Here is a 20,103-nt window from a genome sequence, read left to right as displayed (position 1 = left end):
GTCAAAAGATTTAATAAAGCTAAAGGTACAGCAGATCGAAAGACAGAGGTTAACCCAATGCAAATTGGTATTTAGTCACTGCCTTGCCCTTCTTAGCGCTTGTAAAGCCTGCAAAGAGGTGCTCCTCTTCTCTTTTCTGCTGTGTGCTGTTGATTTAACAGGGCACGTTTGGGGTGAATTTGAAGGAGAGAAAAAGTATGGCAGGAAGGCAGACTAGCTCATATGAAATGCAGAGTCCACCTTGGGTAAGAAGAACGGGTAGGTGCGAATGACCGACTTATGAGGATGGAAAAGTGACGGGCGGAAGAACTAAGAGGACCTGAAGATCACCAACACTACTATCTGAAGTAATAGCTACTGACTAAACTGTCTTTACGGTAAGAAGCCAAACCAGGCAACTGTGCATCTGCTTGAATGGATAATCCATCGGGAAAGTAATGATTCAAATCCCATTAAGGAACAATTAGCTGATTGGGAAGGAACAAGTTAAGCAAAAGTTTTAGAAAAAAATCCACTAGCAATGATCTACACTGAAAAGATCAACCAGGAAGACATTGAGGCAGATGAGGCTGCCAGACCCTGATGTGCAAGGCACAACACAAATCACGGAACACTGGAAAGGTGAGATTTAAAGGGTTTGAGGCCTTCCGACTCACACCAACAAGCCTGTTCCAGTGACTTGCTTATATGGATTTTGTAATGAGTTTCTTAGCTACCAAGAAGATAGCTGCGTATTCATCAGGAAGACAAAAGGACTCTAGCTGGCACCACTTAATCTCCACACATGTAGTTTTAGACTATGGGGATTGGGGCCAAGTGCCGGACCATTCTTCTTAGAGAGCTGGTCTGTTTTGAATGGGAGAAGAAGTATTGCTGACTTTCAATAGATTGGGGCAATCAGAATTAGCGGTGGTTGGTCGATCTTTCTGCAACTTCCACAGTAAATTTGACAGACGCGGAATCAGTAGGAATGTGCACAGCAGACCTTGAGGTATGCTATATCTGAAAGCATTACCCAGAGACCCAAGCAGAGGGAAGTGTATCCTACAAAACAGAGGATGCTTCCAGTTCTGAGCAGTGGTGAAAAGATCCACAAACGGAATCACAAATCTGGAGAACATCCCTCCGAGTACTTCCGTGTACAGCTCCCACAAGTGGGACAATACAGCACCTACTGTCACACTGAGGGAGCCTGCTAGGTCAGTCTTTCCCAGAAAGTCTACCGATCTTTGCCCTCACAAGATATCACCCCCCAACAAAGGCTCTACACCACCCTGTCTGACAATACCATAGCCAGTCATAGTGGTGTCTGGAAGAATATGAATGTTGCTCCTTTGGATGAAATTTACAAAAGCCTCCATTTCAAGATGGATTGTAAGCAGATCTATGTACAGCGGAAAGACAAAAGGCCCTGCAGGTGGCGGAGGAGCTGGGGGCTTGTCAGCCTCAAAAAACGAAGACAGCTCTCACATCTTCACACCGGAAGAAGACCCCGACGACTCAAGCAGCTCCGACAGGAACTCAGATACTCTACCAACAGGGACCCCACAAACAGCAGATACACTAATATAGCCAGAACAAGCAGCGGCCTCCACCATGACTCACACTCTCAATAATCCTGCAGCACCGTCCCCGATGTCACAAAAAATGGACAATTAACGGTCAAGACATGCGCATGCATACTTACACCCAAGACCCCCACAGGCCATGCACACAGACTCACGGGCCCTCTATCCCCCTTGTGTAGCAGCCCTGGAACTTGATGCAGGCCACAACCCCCCCACAATACACTAGAGGGTACTCGTTGGTAACAGTTTGAATGTGCTGTCGGTTGCAGCAGATCCCCAGTATTGGGTCTTCAACCAGTTACAGTTATGGTTCTATCCCGCACTACATTCCAACCCCATACTCATCCATGAACACAGGGCCACGAAATCCAGCAACTCACTCAGGCCAAGCGCTAGGTGCAACAATGACTGACCCAGGGACCCAGTCATGATACACCAACCTTGTCCCCTCCCCCACGGGATCCACGCACCTCCATGATGCTACCAACGGACATTAAATTCCTCACCTTAAACACCGGCGGCATACTTCATGTGAACCACGCATACATAAAGCGTCAGAAAGTGCAGATCATATTACTACAGGAAACATACCTCACGAGGGGAGAACTTGATGAACTTTAAAAGCGCTGGTGAGGCACATTTTGCGCTACGACATTCAGCGTTCGCTAGAGGGGCACTAGTATGGCTCAGACCAGGGACTCCCTTCCTAGAGACGAGCAGAAGAGTAGACACAAAAGGAAGATATGCACTACTGGAAGGCCTATTAGATGGCCAGCCAGTGTTAATCAGCAGTATTTACATGCCTAATTCGGAACATGCAAAAGTTCTGGGAGACTAACAAAAGTTCTAGCCTACTTCACAGCTTCACTGTGGATCTTGGGAGGAGACTACAACTGCACACTAGACCAGACTCCCAACAGATCCCACCCCACCCTCCCCTCCCAACTTCCCACGCACATGCATATACTGCACGCTTTCGAGCTTGGTCGAATCACTGGTCATTGACAGATGCCTGGCGGCATACTCACGACAAACAAACTATTCCTTCCACTCCGTCCCCCACAATCTATGAGAGCTTCTACATTTGTTCCTATGCACACCCACGATTCTACCCGTGATCCAACATTCAGACTAACTGGGCAGAATGATCTCAGATCACTATGCACGCATGGAAACCCTCCGGTGGCGCCCGCCCTCGCCACCGATCCCTACGTGGCGATTACATTGGGATTGCCTTGAAGACCCCGCGTTCAGACATTAACAGCGGGACAGCATCCAAAACTTTTTAACCAAAAACTCACACACTATATCATCCAGAACACTGAAATGGAACGTCTTTAAAGTTGTCATGAGAGGAGCCTGCATCAGACAAATCACAGGTGTGCAAAGGACACTAGAGCAAACCATACAGTCGACAGAGACACGCCTGGCAACACTAACAAAAGAGGCGGACAGCGGCACGATGCCCCTCACACAGCTAGCAGAGGCTAAGACCAAAAACGCGGAAGACTTACGTAGATATAACTTTAGAGCATATGCCGCTAGAACCCACAGAGAGCGGGACCGAGCTGGGACCCTGCAGGCCTGGCTAATTCGGCAAAACCAATATCTGCAACCAGTCACCAGCATAACCACCTCAGCAGGCCTCATCACGCACACACAAGCAACGGACATGCAGGCCTTCCATGAATACTATACAGAACTATATAAAAAATGTAAATTGATACTTGTATAGCGCACTACTCACCCGCAAGCGTCTCAAGGCGCTTGTACGAATACCGCTGTGGAACCCATCCTGGCTTTCACTGTGAGGCGTCCACTCCTGGGCACCCCCAAGAGCCAGTACTAGATAGGGTGGAACACAAACAAGGTCCTGAATCCCATCACCATGGCACGCCTAACAGCCTCAGATAAGGCCACCCTAGACGAACAGATCACGCCGACTGAAATCAAAACAGTGATCCACAACCAAGCCAACAACAAAGCCCCAGGCCTCAATGACCTTCCATTAGAATACTACTGCACATTTTCATCCCAGTTAGCCACAAAGACTAGAAATAGTCATCAATGCGGCATTGGAAACCAGGGAACTTCCTAAATCTATGCGTGAATACACACTAGTGACTTTTCCTAAACCAGACTGAGACCCCTTATTTCGATCTTCCTACCGGCCAATCACAATGCTAACCTTGGACTGTAAAATCTTGGTAAAGATCTTAATGGACAGGCTCCCCAGTCTTAAACACCCCGACCACAGCTGATTCGTACTTGGGAGAAGCACCTCCCAAAACATCGGCAGACTCTACCATGTCCAGGACAGGGTGAGGGGCCACTTTCCGAACACTACGTATCTCATTCTGGGTCGGGAGATGGTCTTCAACATCAGAGCGCTAAGGGGCATCAAAACCCAAATTAACTTCTGGCGTTCTCTACCCCTGGCCACGATAGGAAAGGTGGCCCAATCGAAAATGGTAGTGGTGCCTCGCTTCCTCTATTTCTTGACAAATGTGCCAGTAATCCCACCTCAAGCCTTCTTTCAAGAACTTAACTCCCTGCTAATATTTCTGATTTGGGGGAGAGGGCACTGAAGAGTAGCCCTGGCGACGCTACAACTACCAAAGGACCAGAGTTGGCTAAGCTCCCCGTCCTTTGAAGCCTATTTCCTCACAGAGCAGCTGCATTGGTTGTTACGCTGGACGGCAGGTCCCCATCTGGAGGAAACCAGTTCAAAATCAGGGCTCTTGACGGTTTCAGCGGTGCACCGTATACTCCTCCCGAGTACCCGACAGGACCCGGCCCACCCTATCCATGTGATGGTGGACAGGTCCTGTAGGCTGCTGATCCATCGCCTGTCGCACAACACAATTCTTTACTCCCCATTACTGCCAATACTGGGCCTCCCCCGAGGACATGCCCACTGTATGTCCAGAGACGTACACGTCTGGACAGAATGCACACTCACAAAGATGGAATCCCTATTCACAGATGGACACCTTGCCTTGTTTGCAAGCCTGAAGGGAGCGGGTTCCCGGCAGGTCAATTTCTTCTGCACAGGCAACTCGTCTCAGACTGTAAAAAGACATGGAATGTAGCAGAAGGAGAACCTAAGACACACACAATACTGAACATGGGCACAGGGCGCCATATTATTACATGGCTTTACAAATCCATTATGACACTTACGGCCATGTCACTTACCCGCCTCAGGCAAAAATAGGAAGAGTAATTTGGGCGCGCACTACACAACAAAGAATGGCTAACTGCCCTAGAGCACCACAAGAGGGTATCGCGGAATCAGTGATTTAAAAATATCCAATTTAACATGCTGCTCTGCGCGTATTTTACCCTAGAAAGACTCCATCGATTCTACCCTGTGACACTACCAACAGGGACCCCGCAAAGAGCAGATACACTAATATAGCCAGAACAAGCAGCGGCCTGCACCAGGACTCACACTCTCAATAATCCTGCGGCACCATCACCTACCCAGCGCCATATTCATACACGTGCTCTGGGCCGGTCCCACTTTACAGTCCTATAGGTTGGAAATACACAGCACATTACAAAAGGTCACAGGCTTAGCGGGCCTTCAAACATGAGAGGCATGAGCAATAGGAATATTCAGGCATCAGAAAGACAGGAAAGTGGAAACACGATTTGCAACGTTAGCCTTGCTCATAGCAAAAGGAAGCATCACATTACACTGGCGCTCCCCTACTAGCCCCCTGATAGAAGCCTGGAGAGGAGCCGTCACAAAATTTGGTGCGGCGGTGGAAGAAGCAATTAGGCTCGAAGAGGCACATGGGACACGTCGTCGCCGCCACATCTCCATGGAACGGGCAATGCTCCTCCAAAACTTTAAACAAATGAATAAAAAACCCACTGCATCCCCGAGCACCATTTTGGCAACACCGGATGCCGCAACACCCACAGTCCCACACACAAACACATGCAGGGATCCACCAGCATTCCTCCCCCTCCTAACACCACACAATCATCCTCCCCCCACCACAACCTCTCCGACATATAGGACACATCCTCAAACACCGCAATAGTCGGACAGCGCCAAAACACAGCACAGCCTTCCAAACACAACGCACTAATACCAGCCCTATGGACCACCCTTCACCATACACCCAGAGTTACATCCTGAGTTGAGAATAGCGTAAGTAACCTATATCTATAGAAGAGATGCCTACAGACAGAACCCCAGAATCAGTAATAGTGAACATAGACTCAGCTTACTTCCATACCTATATTCTGATCACGCTTGACTTAACACATCCAGATACTCGGAAAAACCCAATAGCATCATACCACAGCAACGCAATGTTACTTAAATTTGATTTGATGGGGAATTTCTATAGCGCACTATCACTCCGAGGAGCATCTTGGCACTTTTATGGCTTGTGTATTCCAGGTGGTGGGAGATGTAATGACCCGCAGAGGCGTTTAAATCTTAAACCAGGGTTTTACAGGTTGTGCCTGTTAAGTTGTAGATCCAGGTTTTGATGGCTTTCCTGAATTTACTCTCACAGGAGATTTCCCGAATTTGGTGAGGGAGTTTATTCCATGCTTTAGAACCTCTTACCGCTAGGGATTTTCCTCCTCTTGTAACAAGTCGGAACTTTGGGATGATCATCAGGTTGGCCGTTGCAGATCTCAGTTGACGTCCAGGGTAGTAACGATTGAAGTTATTGGACAGGTATGTTGGGCCTCTTTTATGAAAAGCTCTGAAGGTAATTATCAATAGTTTAAACAGGATCCGCTTTTGCATGGGGAGCCAGTGAAGAGTATCAAGTGCTGCGGATGCCGAGGTCTTTCTTGGCATTTGGTCCTACAACTTGCCTATCAGCTCCCTGATTATTGAACCCTGCATATGGTCAGATCATTTTTTGATACGCTTCTCTTTTCTGATCCAAGGGTCTTTGAAACTGACAACTGGGAAAGGCGGGACGTTTCGCAAACGGAAGGGCATCGACATGCCAGCATTAATTGACACCCTGACCGCGACGCAACCCTCTTTATCACAAGATTTGGATTTGATGGAGAAATCCCTTTCGGACTGGCTTGTGAACGCGGCAGACATCCATGCTCCTTGGGTTAAAGTCTCTCATTCTCGCCCCAATAATGCCCACAAATGGTTTACCTCCCAACTTAACTCTCAGAAACTGGAGGTCCGCCAGTTGGAGAGGAAATGGAGAGATAGCTATTCTACTCCAAATAAAGTGGCCTACTGTGCAGCCCGTAAAAATTACCAGAAAGCCATTCTCAAACAAAAAACGGAGTATTTTTCGGGAATTATCCTTAACTCACACAACAAATCTAAAGACATATTTAGGATAGTGCATGAACTCAGCAGCTGTGACCGAACAACTCCCTCTGTTATCCCCACCCAAGAGCTGTGCAATTCTCTTAACAGCTTCTTTTTGGAAAAAATTGACACCATTAAAAAGAGTATCCTGGCCTGCCCCTCACCCACCCCTTTAAGTGATATCTCTTCTAACCCGTCGCTACTGCACTCATTTACTCCTATTACCTTAGAAACATTGACTACTCTTTTAGCCCGGGTCAAATCTGGCTCTCCATCCGACCCTTGCCCTCCACTCATTCTCAGAGATATCGGTCTGTCCCTCCCGCAGGGGATAATTACCCTGTTAAATAACTCGCTTTCCAGTGGCACTGTGCCAAAAAACTTCAAACATGCTTCTGTTGTTCCACTTCTCAGGAAACCAGGCACTGACCCTCTCATCCCTACCAACTACAGACCTATCTCCCTACTCCCCTATTTCTCAAAAGTACTGGAATCTCATGTAACAAACTGTTTGTCTAATTTCATCGAGACAACTCAGTATCTGGAGCCCAACCAGGCGGGATTCCGACCCGGCCTTTCGACAGAGGCCGTCATCGTGGCTGTACAGAACAAGCTCCGTTCGAACACTGACAAAGGCATCCATCAGGCGCGGATACTCCTCGATCTGTCGGCCGCGTTCGACACGGTTGACTATTCCATCCTGGTCAGCCGTGTCGAGCAGGCCGGCCTCAGGGGCTCGGCCCTGAATTGGATCACCTCCTTTGTCTCTGACCGATCACAATCTGTCACACTTGGTCCGTTTTCTGTTCCTAAATTGTTTTCATTTTGTGGGGTCCCACAGGGGTCCTCACTGTCACCTCTCTTATTTAATCTTTATCTTCGTCCTCTGCTTCACTCACTAAAGAATTATCAGGTCTCCATTTTTAATTATGCTGATGACCTACAACTTATATTCCCCCTCAATACACCAGATTCAGTTACTGAATTCCACAATGCTATGGATCACATCCATAGATGGATGAACCTCAACCACCTCAAACTTAACCCAGGCAAGACCGAACTGATCTTGCCTGGGAAAAGTGAGCTAAGTTGGGGTCCCCATTTCTGGCCTAGCATCATGGGCCAGCCCCCGTGCAAATCTTCATCTGTGAAAAGCTTGGGAGTCATAATCAGCGCCGACCTCTCTCTTAAGGGTCAAATTGGTGCTGTTGTCTCCGGGGCTTTCTTTCAGCTCCGGAAAATAAAAAAGATTTCCCAATTCCTTACCCACTCAGCCCTGATCCAGGTGGTCATTGCTTTGGTTATGTCCAGATTGGACTTCTCTAATAGCATCTACCTGGGACTTCCGCTTGGCCAACTTAAGAGACTACAACTAGTTCAAAACCAAGCGGCCAGACTGATCCTCAAGCAGGCAAAGTGGCAATCTATCACCCCTGGCCTGGAACAACTGCACTGGCTCCCGGTGGCGCAGAGGGTCATGTTTAAGACGGGCTGCATGGTTTTCAAAGCTCTTCAACACACTGGCCCTAAGTTTATTGAAGGCTTGGTACTCAGGTACACCCCCCTCACTTAATCTCCGTTCTGCAAAGAAGGATCTCTTAATTGTTCCTTCCTTTAACAAAAAACGTTCAGGCGGCTGCTGCTTTGACTTTTTAGCCGCCAGCCGTTGGAATACGCTTCCTCTGCCCCTCAGACAGAGCCCTGACATTCTCATTTTTAGACATCACTTTAAAACTTGGCTTTTTAGACAGGCCTTCAAATAATGTTTATTCCTAATTTGGCTGTCTATTTTTCCTTTCTAGTTATGTTCCCGTACCTCAGCGCCATGAAGCCCAAGGGCGTACGTGCGCTTTATAAATATTATTTAACATAACATAACATAACATAACATAACATTTTAAGCACTAATCTTGCTGGGGCATGTTGTACCATTTGCAACTTATGTAGGGCTGCTTTGTTGACCCCAACATAAAGACTGTTACAATAGTCCAGCCTGGATGTGATTAATGTCACCGCATCCTGGCTGATAGGGGGAGGAAATCAAAAAATTTTCGAAGACCCTTTTTCACATTAAAACAAGAGCCTGCCACTTCACTTGTCTGTTGCTTAAAGGACAATGCCTCATCGAATTTGATTCCTAAATTTCGGGCACTCTTTATAGTGCTCGGTGGGGCTTCCGCATTAGATGGCCAGCAGGTCTGGGGCGAAAACAGATTGTTTTTCCCAAAAGGTAAAATTTCGGTCTTTGCGGTGTTACATCTCAAATGGTTTGTGTTCATCCACTCAAAGGTGGCTTTCAAACAGTCTCTAAGGGAACGTTCAGCAATTGCCGCGTTCTCATCTAGAATTAGGACTAGTTGAGTGTCATCGGCATATGCTATTGAGCTTATAGCAAAGGAGGAGATGAGCTTCATTAATGGGACCATGTAGAGATTAAATAGGATGGGGCTTAGACTGGAGCCCTGAGGTACCCCAGACTGGACTTCCCTTTCCTCCGAACAGTATTGCCCTAACATGATGATCTGTTTTCTTTGTCTCAGAAAGTTAGTAAACCATTTCAACACGGTGCCCACTATGCCTACACTTCTTAGGCGATGAATCAGAATGTCGTGGGACACCGTGTCGAAGGCTGCAGATAGATCTAATAGGATCAGGACTGCTCTTTTGCCCTGATCCAAAGCAGCTCTGATTGTTTCCGTAGAAAAGAGGAGGGCAGATTCTGTAGAATGGTGGGAACGGAAACCAGCTTGGTTTGGATGGAGAAGATTATTGTCCTCTAAATATGCTGTGAGCTGTTTGTTGATGCATGTCTCTGTAAGTTTGCATAACTCTGGGAGAAGTGATGTAGGCCGGAGATTTGACAATACTGTTGGATCTTGAATGGCTTTTTTTTGGAGAGGTTTAACCACTGCTACCTTCCAGCATGTGGGAATATCTCCTGTTTGCAATGAGGAATTTAATATGGAATTAATCATTGGATTAACCTCATCTTTTATAGCCTTAAGTAGTAGTGGAGGACAGGGATCAAGTGGAGAACCTGAATTAAGTCTTGAGATGGCTTGGGAAGACTCAGCTGGGCTGATCATGGCAAAGCTTTCCCATGTAGTGAATCCCGGTGTTTCCTTGTGTTTGTGATTTTCTGTTCAAAATATTCAGCAATTTCATCACAGAGAGCTTGGGATGATGGGATTTCCTGAGATAATATTTTGGGTTTTCTAAAACCGTTGACAATTTGGAATATCTCTTTTTGATTATTATTAGTCGACTCAACCAGATTTGTATAATAATTTGTTCTAGCAAGCTTGATAGAGATATGGTAGTTCCTCCTAGCCTTTTTATAGTTTTCCCGATCTTCACTCTTATATTGGTGTCGCCATTTACGTTCTAAAAGTCTCACTTCTCCTAGTGTAACTTTTAGAGAGTTGGTATACCAAGGAGCGGATTTTTTCCTTAGTATCATTTTAGATTTTGTTCCTCTGGTTTTCATTCTTTCTCCAATAGTTCTCATCCAACCCTTGTAGTGTTCATTGTCAGTGATCATGTTTCCCGCTAGAGCTGGTTTTTCTGCCTCCACCCAGCTCATCAAGTCCGGGTGTTCAATGATTTTTCCCCAGCAGGGAGTTGAGTTAGTGTTACCTGAGATTAGATTAATTTCTTTTTTATTATCGATTTGTAGGTTAAAACTAATAAACTTGTGATCTGACCATGTTTGAGTTAATGGTGGTTCTACTGTAATTGTATTTATATTAGAGCAAATGCAGCCTAATGTGTGCCCAGCATTGTGAGTTGGCTCCACTGTTTGGATTGTCAAACCCAATATGCGTAGGGTTTCTTTAAAGCATAAAACATTTGGGTCATTTGGATTATCCAGATGTAAATTTATATCCCCTAACAGAGTGAAGTTAGCAGATCGTAGGATTAGGTTAGCGAGTGCTTCCCCGAAACTTTCTAAGAACCGAGTTGCTTGTCCAGGGGGTCGATATACTAATAGGCCAGAAAACGTGAAAGAATCATGGGCTTGAAGATTAAAACCCAAACATTCTGCTTCTTTTGTGTCGGGTATTTCCATGGTGGAACATTTCAGGGAATCACGATGGATAATTGCTAGTCCTCCTCCCTGTTGGCGAGGTCTGTCCAATCTCTTTATTAAAAAGCCCGGAGGTAGAGCTTGGACAATATCCGGATTGGACCATTCTTTGAGCCACGTCTCAGTTACCAGTAGGCAGTCAAGTTCATTTTCTGCAATAAGATCATGTATGTGCTGGGCATTCTTACACATAGAACGGGCATTAATAAGGCCTCCCTTGAGAGTCCTATTAGTGTTTTTGGGTCGTTGTTTCGTGAAGGGTACAATGCTTTGTTTACATTGTAGGCAGCTTATAGGGCCTACCCACTTGTCTACCGCAAGGGTTTGGGGACAGTGCATAGTGTGAGTATTCAGAGATAAAAGAAAATGTTTAGTTGGAGACATGTAGGTAGTTCCCAGCGCAGAGTTCCGAGCCCTGAGCCCGACCTCAGCGCGGACGGGCGGAGTCGGGCAGGACTTTGGCTTGACTTCGGCGCCGCTGTCCGCGTCCGCGGAGGAGTGCCCATCTCCTTTTGTAGTCTACGGCGCTAGAGCGCTGGGACTTCCTTCTTCCCTCAATATGGCCGCCACAAACCACTATTAGATCAGGGGTCAGTGAACAATGTATCCCAATGTGTGGGGAATGCAGGATTTTACTTTAAAATACGGCGCAAATCAAGTTTTAACAATTGTTTCCAAATTAAAATTACGAGGTGATGCAGGTAGCCTAACACCCGGCTTTCCGCCTCAGGTGTACACAAGTCACAAGTCTTGCGAGTTCTCGCGTTACCTCCTTTTGTAGTCTACGGCGCTAGAGCGCTGGGACTTCCTTCTTCCCTCAATATGGCCGCCACAAACCACTATTAGATCAGGGGTCAGTGAACAATGTATCCCAATGTGTGGGGAATGCAGGATTTTACTTTGAAATACGGCGCAAATCAAGTTTTAACGATTGTTTCCAAATTAAAATTACGAGGTGATGCAGGTAGCCTAACACCCCGCTTTCCGCCTCAGGTGTACACAAGTCACAAGTCTAAATCTATTAATTGCATTTGACTTTGCTACTGTATACTCTGTTTGAACTTGATAAACTCAATAAAACGCATTACAAAAAAGTACAAAGGTGTGCAATCAATTTGGGAGAAGAGTAGGGAAAACATACGGTTTATGGGAAATCAGCAGATAAACTGGAGACAGGCTGCTCCGTAACTCTTATGTCACATCTGTCTGGTCTTGCTCTTGTAGTGCTACAGGGATTCAACATCCAACCCCACTCCCATAAACAAGAAAGCCCACCATACGCCAGGAAGTGTTTTTTTGTTGCTTTATTTAAATAGAGGGGAGTTTACCTAGTATTGGGATGGCTAGGCACACACCTCAACTAAATGGGACAACAGTCCTTCTGTCCCCTTTGGGAGAGAGATGGGAGGTAATTACCATTGATCTGCCCCCACAGGGTTGTGGGGGTGTGGGGGCAGAAAGACTACTGAACACCAGGAATGAAACAAAAAAATATATATATATAGGAGTGGGGGCAGTCCAGTATGGGCAGAGCCATGCCCACACCCCATGTAATGGGGGGACTGTCTCCTTGGCCCCCCAACCCCTGGGGCAGATGGATGTAATTACCCTATATCTGGCAAACAGAGGGAGCAGCAGAAAGCCCACTAGATGCCAGGGATTATTTCTTTAGATAAGGGTGGGGGTTACGCAGCATAGGCATGGCAATGTCCCCACCTCAACTAAATGGGGCAAAAGTTTTTCTGTCCCCCTTCTACCCCATGGGGTGGGGGGTGGGGGGGCAGAAAGCCCACTAGAGAGGGATTTAAAATATATATATATAGGGATGGGGGGGGGGCGGCATGAGCAAGGCCATGCCCCCACCTCAAGCAAAGGGGTCAACAGTCTTTCTGCACCCCATGGGGGGCAGATGGGGTAATTTCCCCGATCAGCCCCACAGGGGAAGAAGGTACAAAGTCCACTAGATGCCAGAGAATTTTTTTGGGGGAGAATTTCGGAGTGGGGGTTACCGAGCATTGGCATGGCTATGACCCCCCCCCCCCTAAATGGGGCCGGGGGGCAGAAAGTCTGCTGGACACTAGGGACTGAACTCATGCAATTTTTTTGGGGTGGGAGTGGCCGCCCTGAGCTTGGGCCTGTGCCTCCTGACACCACAGGGCCAAATAGACTTTCTGCCCCATCTGGTGAGGGATAGAGTATTCACCCTCAATCTGTCACCGCTCTCCCAGGGGCAGACACCTCACTAGAGGCCAGGGATTTCAAAATAGCACCTAAAAAAACAAAAGGATTGAGAGTCCTACTCTGGCATTGAGCCATACCACTGGGGTCAATAGTGTTTTTCTGACCCCTGAAGGCAGCTAGGAGGCTTGTCCCAATAGGGGATGTTGCCCCAAACTTGACCCAGAGGGGCGGGGGTAGAAAATACACCTGACACCAGGGATTTTGAGTTTGGGGCAAAAGAAAGTGGTGTGGTGTTGCACTCTGGCATCGACCACACCCTACCCCAAAAGAGACAAACCAGTCTCCCTCCTCCCCCACCCAGGGTCAGACAGGAGGTGTGCCCCCAATTTGGCTGGGGGCAGAAAGCTCGCTGTATGGCAGGAACATATATTTTTTATTAAAATAATTTGATGGGTCTTGCCCATTCAAACATCAGGCCCCACCCTGACCCATAAAACCTAAACAGTCTTTCTGCTCCCCTGCGGACTAAAGAACCCCATCTCAATGCCAAGCAAGAGGACATTTGATTCTTTTGGGTGCTGTTTTTACATATGGGCCAGGAGAGCGTGGCTAACTCCCAATATCGTCCCAATTGCAATGGGTAGGACGGCTGTGCTTTTGAGGCTTGGGTAGGCTGCCACCTCGAAATCCTGACAGATCTAGGCAGTTTCCAAAACTATATATCCGAGGGAATCTAGGGTGGTGTCCTTTGTATGCATTGCACAACAGTTTCTTAGCCACAATACTCTGCAAACCTCAAGCTTTGACTAAAAACACATTTTCATCACATTCTGTGTGAGGAAAACTCCTGGAATCTGCAGGAAGCCACACATTGCCGACCACACAGAATTCCCCCAAGAGCTCGATAAAAATGGTACCTCACTTGTGTGGGTGGGCCAAGAGGCCTTGACACAAAATGCCCTAAATTGGTACCTGGAGAGACCGACAACAGGGGTAGCTGCGGAACTTGGGGCTGTGCTCAGCTGTCATGGAAACTTACCAACCACAGCCATTTTTAAAAACTAGTCAACTAGGGGATTCCAGGGTGGTGGTGTCTTGCATGAATCCCATGACATGTTCTCGCCCAAAGTGCCCTGCAAACATCAAACTTTCCCAACATTTCTGTGATGGAAACTTCCGGAATCCGCAGGAATCCACAAAATTCCTAATACCCAGCATTGACACACTTGTGCTGATAAAAACTGTGCGCCACTTGTGTGGTTGGGTCTACTGCCCTTGCCTGGAACAAATTAAACCAAGACCAATGGGAGTCCCCTCGCATGGGCTCCTAGAAGCTGGGGGTTTCAAGTTGGCACCAACTGAGTTAATAGCAACAAATGACACTTAATCTGACATGCCCGTCACGAGTACCTTAGCTTCGAGGAGACCAGCTATATAACTAGAGGATGACAAAGTGACTCTATGCATAAGTAAGCTGTGTGTCTCGAAAAGAAGAAAGTGTTGTCACTTATTATGAAATCAATAAAATGTCTAGTAGGCTTCTCTCTTGTATCAGACTTAAGTGGGACTCTCTGCTCAGAGTAGCTTCCATGGCATTTGATTTTGATCGATCCAGCCCTGGGTAATGCCCTTCGTGCCTGCCAACTATCTTTCTAGGGCTCTTGACAGGGCACTGTTAAGATTGCATCATGTCTCTATCACCTGGGCCGCTTTAGCTAGCTGCCTCCCGTTTTCTGGAGGTTATTTCTCTCCCAGCACTGAGCTCTTACAGACCTATGTCAATCAGGTTTTAGGCCAGACCACAGTGCAGAGATAGTTTTCATAGGAGCAACAGACTGCATCTGGATGATTCTCGACAGAGGAGGAAACCACAGCCCTCCTCCTTCTTGACCTCTATGCAGCCTTCCACAGTCTTTCATCCCGTCCTGATCAGGGGACTTCATGAGGTTGGAATCCCAGGACCCGCCCTCAAATGGAACTGCACCTTTCGTACTGGAAGAACACAAACACTCAACATGCCATGATACTCCTCAGAAGCCCTAAAACTTAGCTGCGGAGTCCTGTAGGGTTCCTCGCTCAGCCCGACCAGCTTCAACATCTACATTACACTGCTGGCAGACATCACCTGCGCACACAACATTGACATACTCACCTACGCTGATGAAACACAATTGATACTAAACCACTCAGATAGAACACCCAACACCAGAAACAACTTCGATTTGTGCATGACCGAAGAGGCCACCTGAATAAAGTCTAACTGCCTCAGTCAGCATAGACATGATCAAAGTGGTGATCTTCGGAAAAGATGGTTCAGCCTGGAACTCTACCTGGTGGCCTATGGACCTCCAACCCACTCTCACCACACAAACAAAAAACCTCTATATCGTCATCGACAGCAAGCTTGCCATGTCTGCCCAGGTCAACACTATCGCCATGGCCTGCTTCCGCACCCTGAGATGCTGAAAAAGGTTTTCAATTGGCTAACTAAAACCAGGAAAACGGTCATCACCAGCAGATTGGACTACGGGAACTCTCTCTAATCAGGATTCACACACCAGCTCACAAAAATACTTCAGACCGCTCAGAACACAGCAGTCAGACTAGTTCTTAATGTCCCATCCTAGTCTTGCATCACCCCACACCACAAGAAGCTACACTGGCTTCCTATACATAAATGTGCACACTTCAAGCTCCTTATCCACACATACGAAGCGCTGTACAACCGAGTTCCTACCTACCTGAACAGCTAGTTACAGCAACCCATCAAGCACCTCGATTCAGCTGGACTCTCACTTGCACACGTATCACGCTCACGCAAAAGCAGAAGGCTGTGCTTTTTCATACATTGCTCCTAAAGTGTGGAACGATCTCCCACACCAGAGCCTTCTCATCACTTCTTGAATTCCACAAGAAGCTAAAGACACCTCAAGGCCAGCACCATACACCTGCTAAGCACCAGGATACCCTCAAAGGTGATTAGGCACTATAAAAATACACATAATATTTGTTACTTGTCCAGTGCAGATGGGAAGGAGGTTTATGCTCCTCTTGGCTGGATGGTGTGTTGAACCACTGGAGCTCCAGATTCAAGCCACTGTCTTACAGCTGGTCCCACAGTACCACACGTACTTGCAATCTTGTCTAAGTACCAGAAGGCCACAGGAATCTTACTAGAGCTTCACTGGTTGCCAGTATATAAAACAATTAATGCTCAAATCTGATGCCTTACATTTAAAAGCTTTTGTGGCATAATTTTATGCAATAGTAAAAAGATGTTTTTGTATAAGTGCATAAAGTCTAAATAAGCCAAATAATACCTTTACGAACCTATGTACATCATATTTCTAAAAAGCATTTGGCTAACATGCAATGTCTTGCCATTACTAGGGGACCCGCTTTTCATGATGGCTCAAGCATTCTGCTGTTGCAGCTACTGAAATCAATGCGCCTCATGCACTGCAATAAAAACACACAGTAAGGGGTGGAATGATACAACCAGTGGCATAATAGTGAATGACAAATCCTCTTCTAGGCTATCCAAAAGTTGTGATTAACAAGAAATGCAGGGGGAATCACACCTACAAGCCAATGGCTATAGGAGACTATATATGTAAATATATAGATTTTTATTCTTGAAAACAAAAGTTATTTGCTGAGGCCAGACAAAAAAAGATGTATTAGTAAATAGATGTTTCAACCTATGCAACAGCACAATATGAAAAAGCCATGAATAATCAGATACAGTGGAGAATGTGAAAAGGGGTCCTGATAAAAACTGATCAAATAAAGTAGCTTGTCCATGTGGTTACCAACCTCAATAGCTAGATCTACCAGGTCTAGAGCATTTCTTCCAAAAACATCTTGACCACAGCCTATCACTGAGTATGCTTACTGAAGACAGCAATGGCTTCAGATGGCTAGGAAAATTCATTATAGAGATGGAAAAAATTAAATACTGTACCTCATACAAGCAAGCTTGATGGAATGGCTGGCCGCACCGAGGATCGTCACAAACTTGATCAGGTATTGCATTATCGAGTCGATAAGCATAGCATATGCCACAATCCATACTGTAATCCTGTATAAAAATAAAAAAAAGAACTGAACTTTAACAAAATAAATGCATTTTCGGGGCACGAGATTAATTTCCTCACACTGAAAGTAGTCCCACTAAATTTGAACATATTGTTGCTAGTATACAGTATACAGTATATAGTTTTAGTACATCAGTCCTATATGGGCAGGCCAAGACAACCGTCTCGGGAAAGATTGAAAACATGTTTCAGTTTCAACAAGAAATCCATTGCCTACTTAAGAATGATTTTACCTTGGTATATTGCTAGAACAGTAATTTACTAATCTAATCTGCTACCTCTATGGAATGTGTGCTAATTATACTTTGTGCACTGTAATTTTCCACTCAACTGAGGTAAGTGGTTGACATTATTTCACCAATTAACGATTACCACATCATGCCTATAACTTTACTTTTTAACACACATGTTCAATTGTCCTGATTTGTCAATCCCCAAGGGTATTTTTATGAGATAATCACCCATATTTTTTTACCTCATACTTTAGCCTGCTTCATATTAGACATATAATTTTCCCTGGTCCTTTTCTCACCCCTTTTCTCTCTTCCCTTTGTTACTGTATTTCCAGGGCTTATATGCGCACCTCAATTAGTTACTTCGCTCTGTTTCCTTTTCTAATATACTTTTCACCACTGTCCCCTTCTAATAACCCACCAGAGCTCATACGTGGATCAATAAAATCCAGATATGCTACCAACTTAAAGGTACAGAATGCAACAATTACCAGGAAAGCATACAAACCTGACATATTTAAGTACACAGCAAAGACCATTTAGCATCTTGCATGCACATCTATACATTAAATCATAACAGCAAATACACACTGCAAAGCAAATAAAAGGAGTAATGAAAACGGATCTATTATTCTTCAATACCAACATTGATTATTCGACCTCTGCAACAGATAACTACCCAAAAAGCATCATAATTCTATATTGTAGGAAAATAGATGTCACTGCCTACCGAACTGAAATCTGCACTTTATACTTATGAGATTATGGCAATGAGAAACTCATTACACTACAGCATGAAAAGGTAGGGTAGCTCAAATTGAAAAATTACTTTTTCTCCAATTTGGGAATTCAAGTCCAAGCCCTATTTGGACGTCGCAGGAATGCGGTCAGGACACGTGGGTAGACAAATCACAGTGTGTGTCATGCTTCATTAGCGGCAACCTCTTCCCACCCTGGTAGGACAGTGCCAACAGGGCGGACTCAACCTCCTGATGGACTAGAACTAAGAAGGGAGTTCTTAGATAAGCCATTTGGACCAGTAGACAAATGGCGGGATTCAGATATATTAAAAATACTTTGGGGTATCCAGGTATAACACCTTTAATATTTGGACCACAAGTAAATCTATAAACAACAAGGAGATGGCAATTTAGAACAATGGCTCAAAACCATCTCCATAAGGCTACTTGTTTCTGCCGCTGTAGTTAGGCTATATAGGTTGTGGACACTCTTTAAGGCCAAGTATCCCTAGTGGACTGGTTTAAACACCACAAGCAACATATGGTGAACCCTAAACCCCAGGTGACTCCTAACTGGACATAGGTACATAACACCCTAAATTAAGGGGATACCAGCTCCCCAGTCTCGGAGGGGAAAATATCCTCTTTAGTTGCACATTCGTCAAAAGACCATTGTGCTTTGAAACTGTCTCCCAGCTGCTGGAGCCGTTTAGGGAGATGGTTTTGACAATAGCTCTTGCTTGACCTCTGAGTCACGTCAAGTCCGCCCTGGTGTCACTGTCCTACCAGGGTGGAGCGAATTTGTCGATGATGAAGCATGAAACAAACTGTGTGTGAAGCTTCCTCTTCCAAAAGATTGGTCTACCCACATGTCCTGACAGAATTCTTGCGATGACCATATAGGGCTTGGACTTGAATTCCCAAATAGGAGAAAATGTCCTGTTTCAATTTGAGCATTCCTTTTCGTGTTGTTGAATTTGGGTTAGGAAGTACGGTGGCCTAACCTCCCCTTCTCCATTTGCATGTTGAAAGAATGAGAAAATCATGCCACAGTCCTTGGGTGAAAATTTTCTCGTTATTTTCAATCTACTGAAACCCTCTACTAAAATGCTGTCTTTTTTCATAAATCTGTTAGACGTACCACCAAGAAACCATCAGGGTATCCTGGGCACAGTCACTGGAGGAAATTATTTTCATCCTTATATTCAATCTACTGAAACAATCTACTAAGATGCAGACTTATTTCACATAAGCGTTCGATGTACCACCATGAAATCATCATGCCCTCTCCGGCAGACAGACTGACAAACTCTCAATCTGAGCCCCCTTCGCCTCCAAAGGAGAAATGATGATGACGCAGTCAATGGGAACGTTTTACAGATCCACAGTTGATGACACTGCCCAACAATTAAGATCTTAAGAGGTTTACCTCATTCTCATTCTCTAGAAACTAGAACTCTTTTTAACTGGCAGCAATTACAGAAATAACAGTGATGTGCAAATGAACCTTTCCAACAAACACCACCTTCTAACCTCAAGTCCATCTTTGCACTAAAGACTACTACACATTTGTTTATGTACTCAGCACATTGTTTGTGGAAATGATAACCTTACATTTCTCCAGCAAGTCAAGACAGTCTATCCACATCCCTTACACTCTATCCACAATCTACAGAGGTTCTTCTAGGAGCAATTCTAAATAGCTCATTCCTTCTAATCACACAGCTATAAGGTCGGAATCAGATCATAAACTGGTATCCAATCTTAACCTTGAGGATGATACAAAAAATTCAGGACAAGATAAGTATCAACCAGTTTCACGATTTACATCTCCATGAGGTTCCCACCACATCATGAGGAGCACTGTTAAGGGGTAGCCAGTT

The 20,103-nt window shown here is 45.6% G+C and overlaps 1 protein-coding gene across 1 annotated transcript in view; it reads right to left on the bottom strand.

The window, feature by feature from the left end:
• The window catches only part of FANCL (FA complementation group L), a 306,249-nt gene that overhangs the window by 28,920 nt on the left and 257,226 nt on the right, over positions 1-20,103 (bottom strand). The window contains exon 12 of the mRNA XM_086927492.1: positions 17,115-17,231. Coding sequence (XP_086783618.1) covers positions 17,115-17,231 — 117 coding nt within the window. The remainder of the gene's footprint in view (positions 1-17,114; positions 17,232-20,103) is intronic.

This window comes from Lissotriton vulgaris, chromosome 6 (assembly GCF_964263255.1).
Source record: "Lissotriton vulgaris chromosome 6, aLisVul1.2, whole genome shotgun sequence".
Taxonomy (NCBI): Eukaryota; Metazoa; Chordata; class Amphibia; order Caudata; family Salamandridae; genus Lissotriton; species Lissotriton vulgaris.
This window is presented reverse-complemented; position numbering and strand designations above follow the sequence as displayed.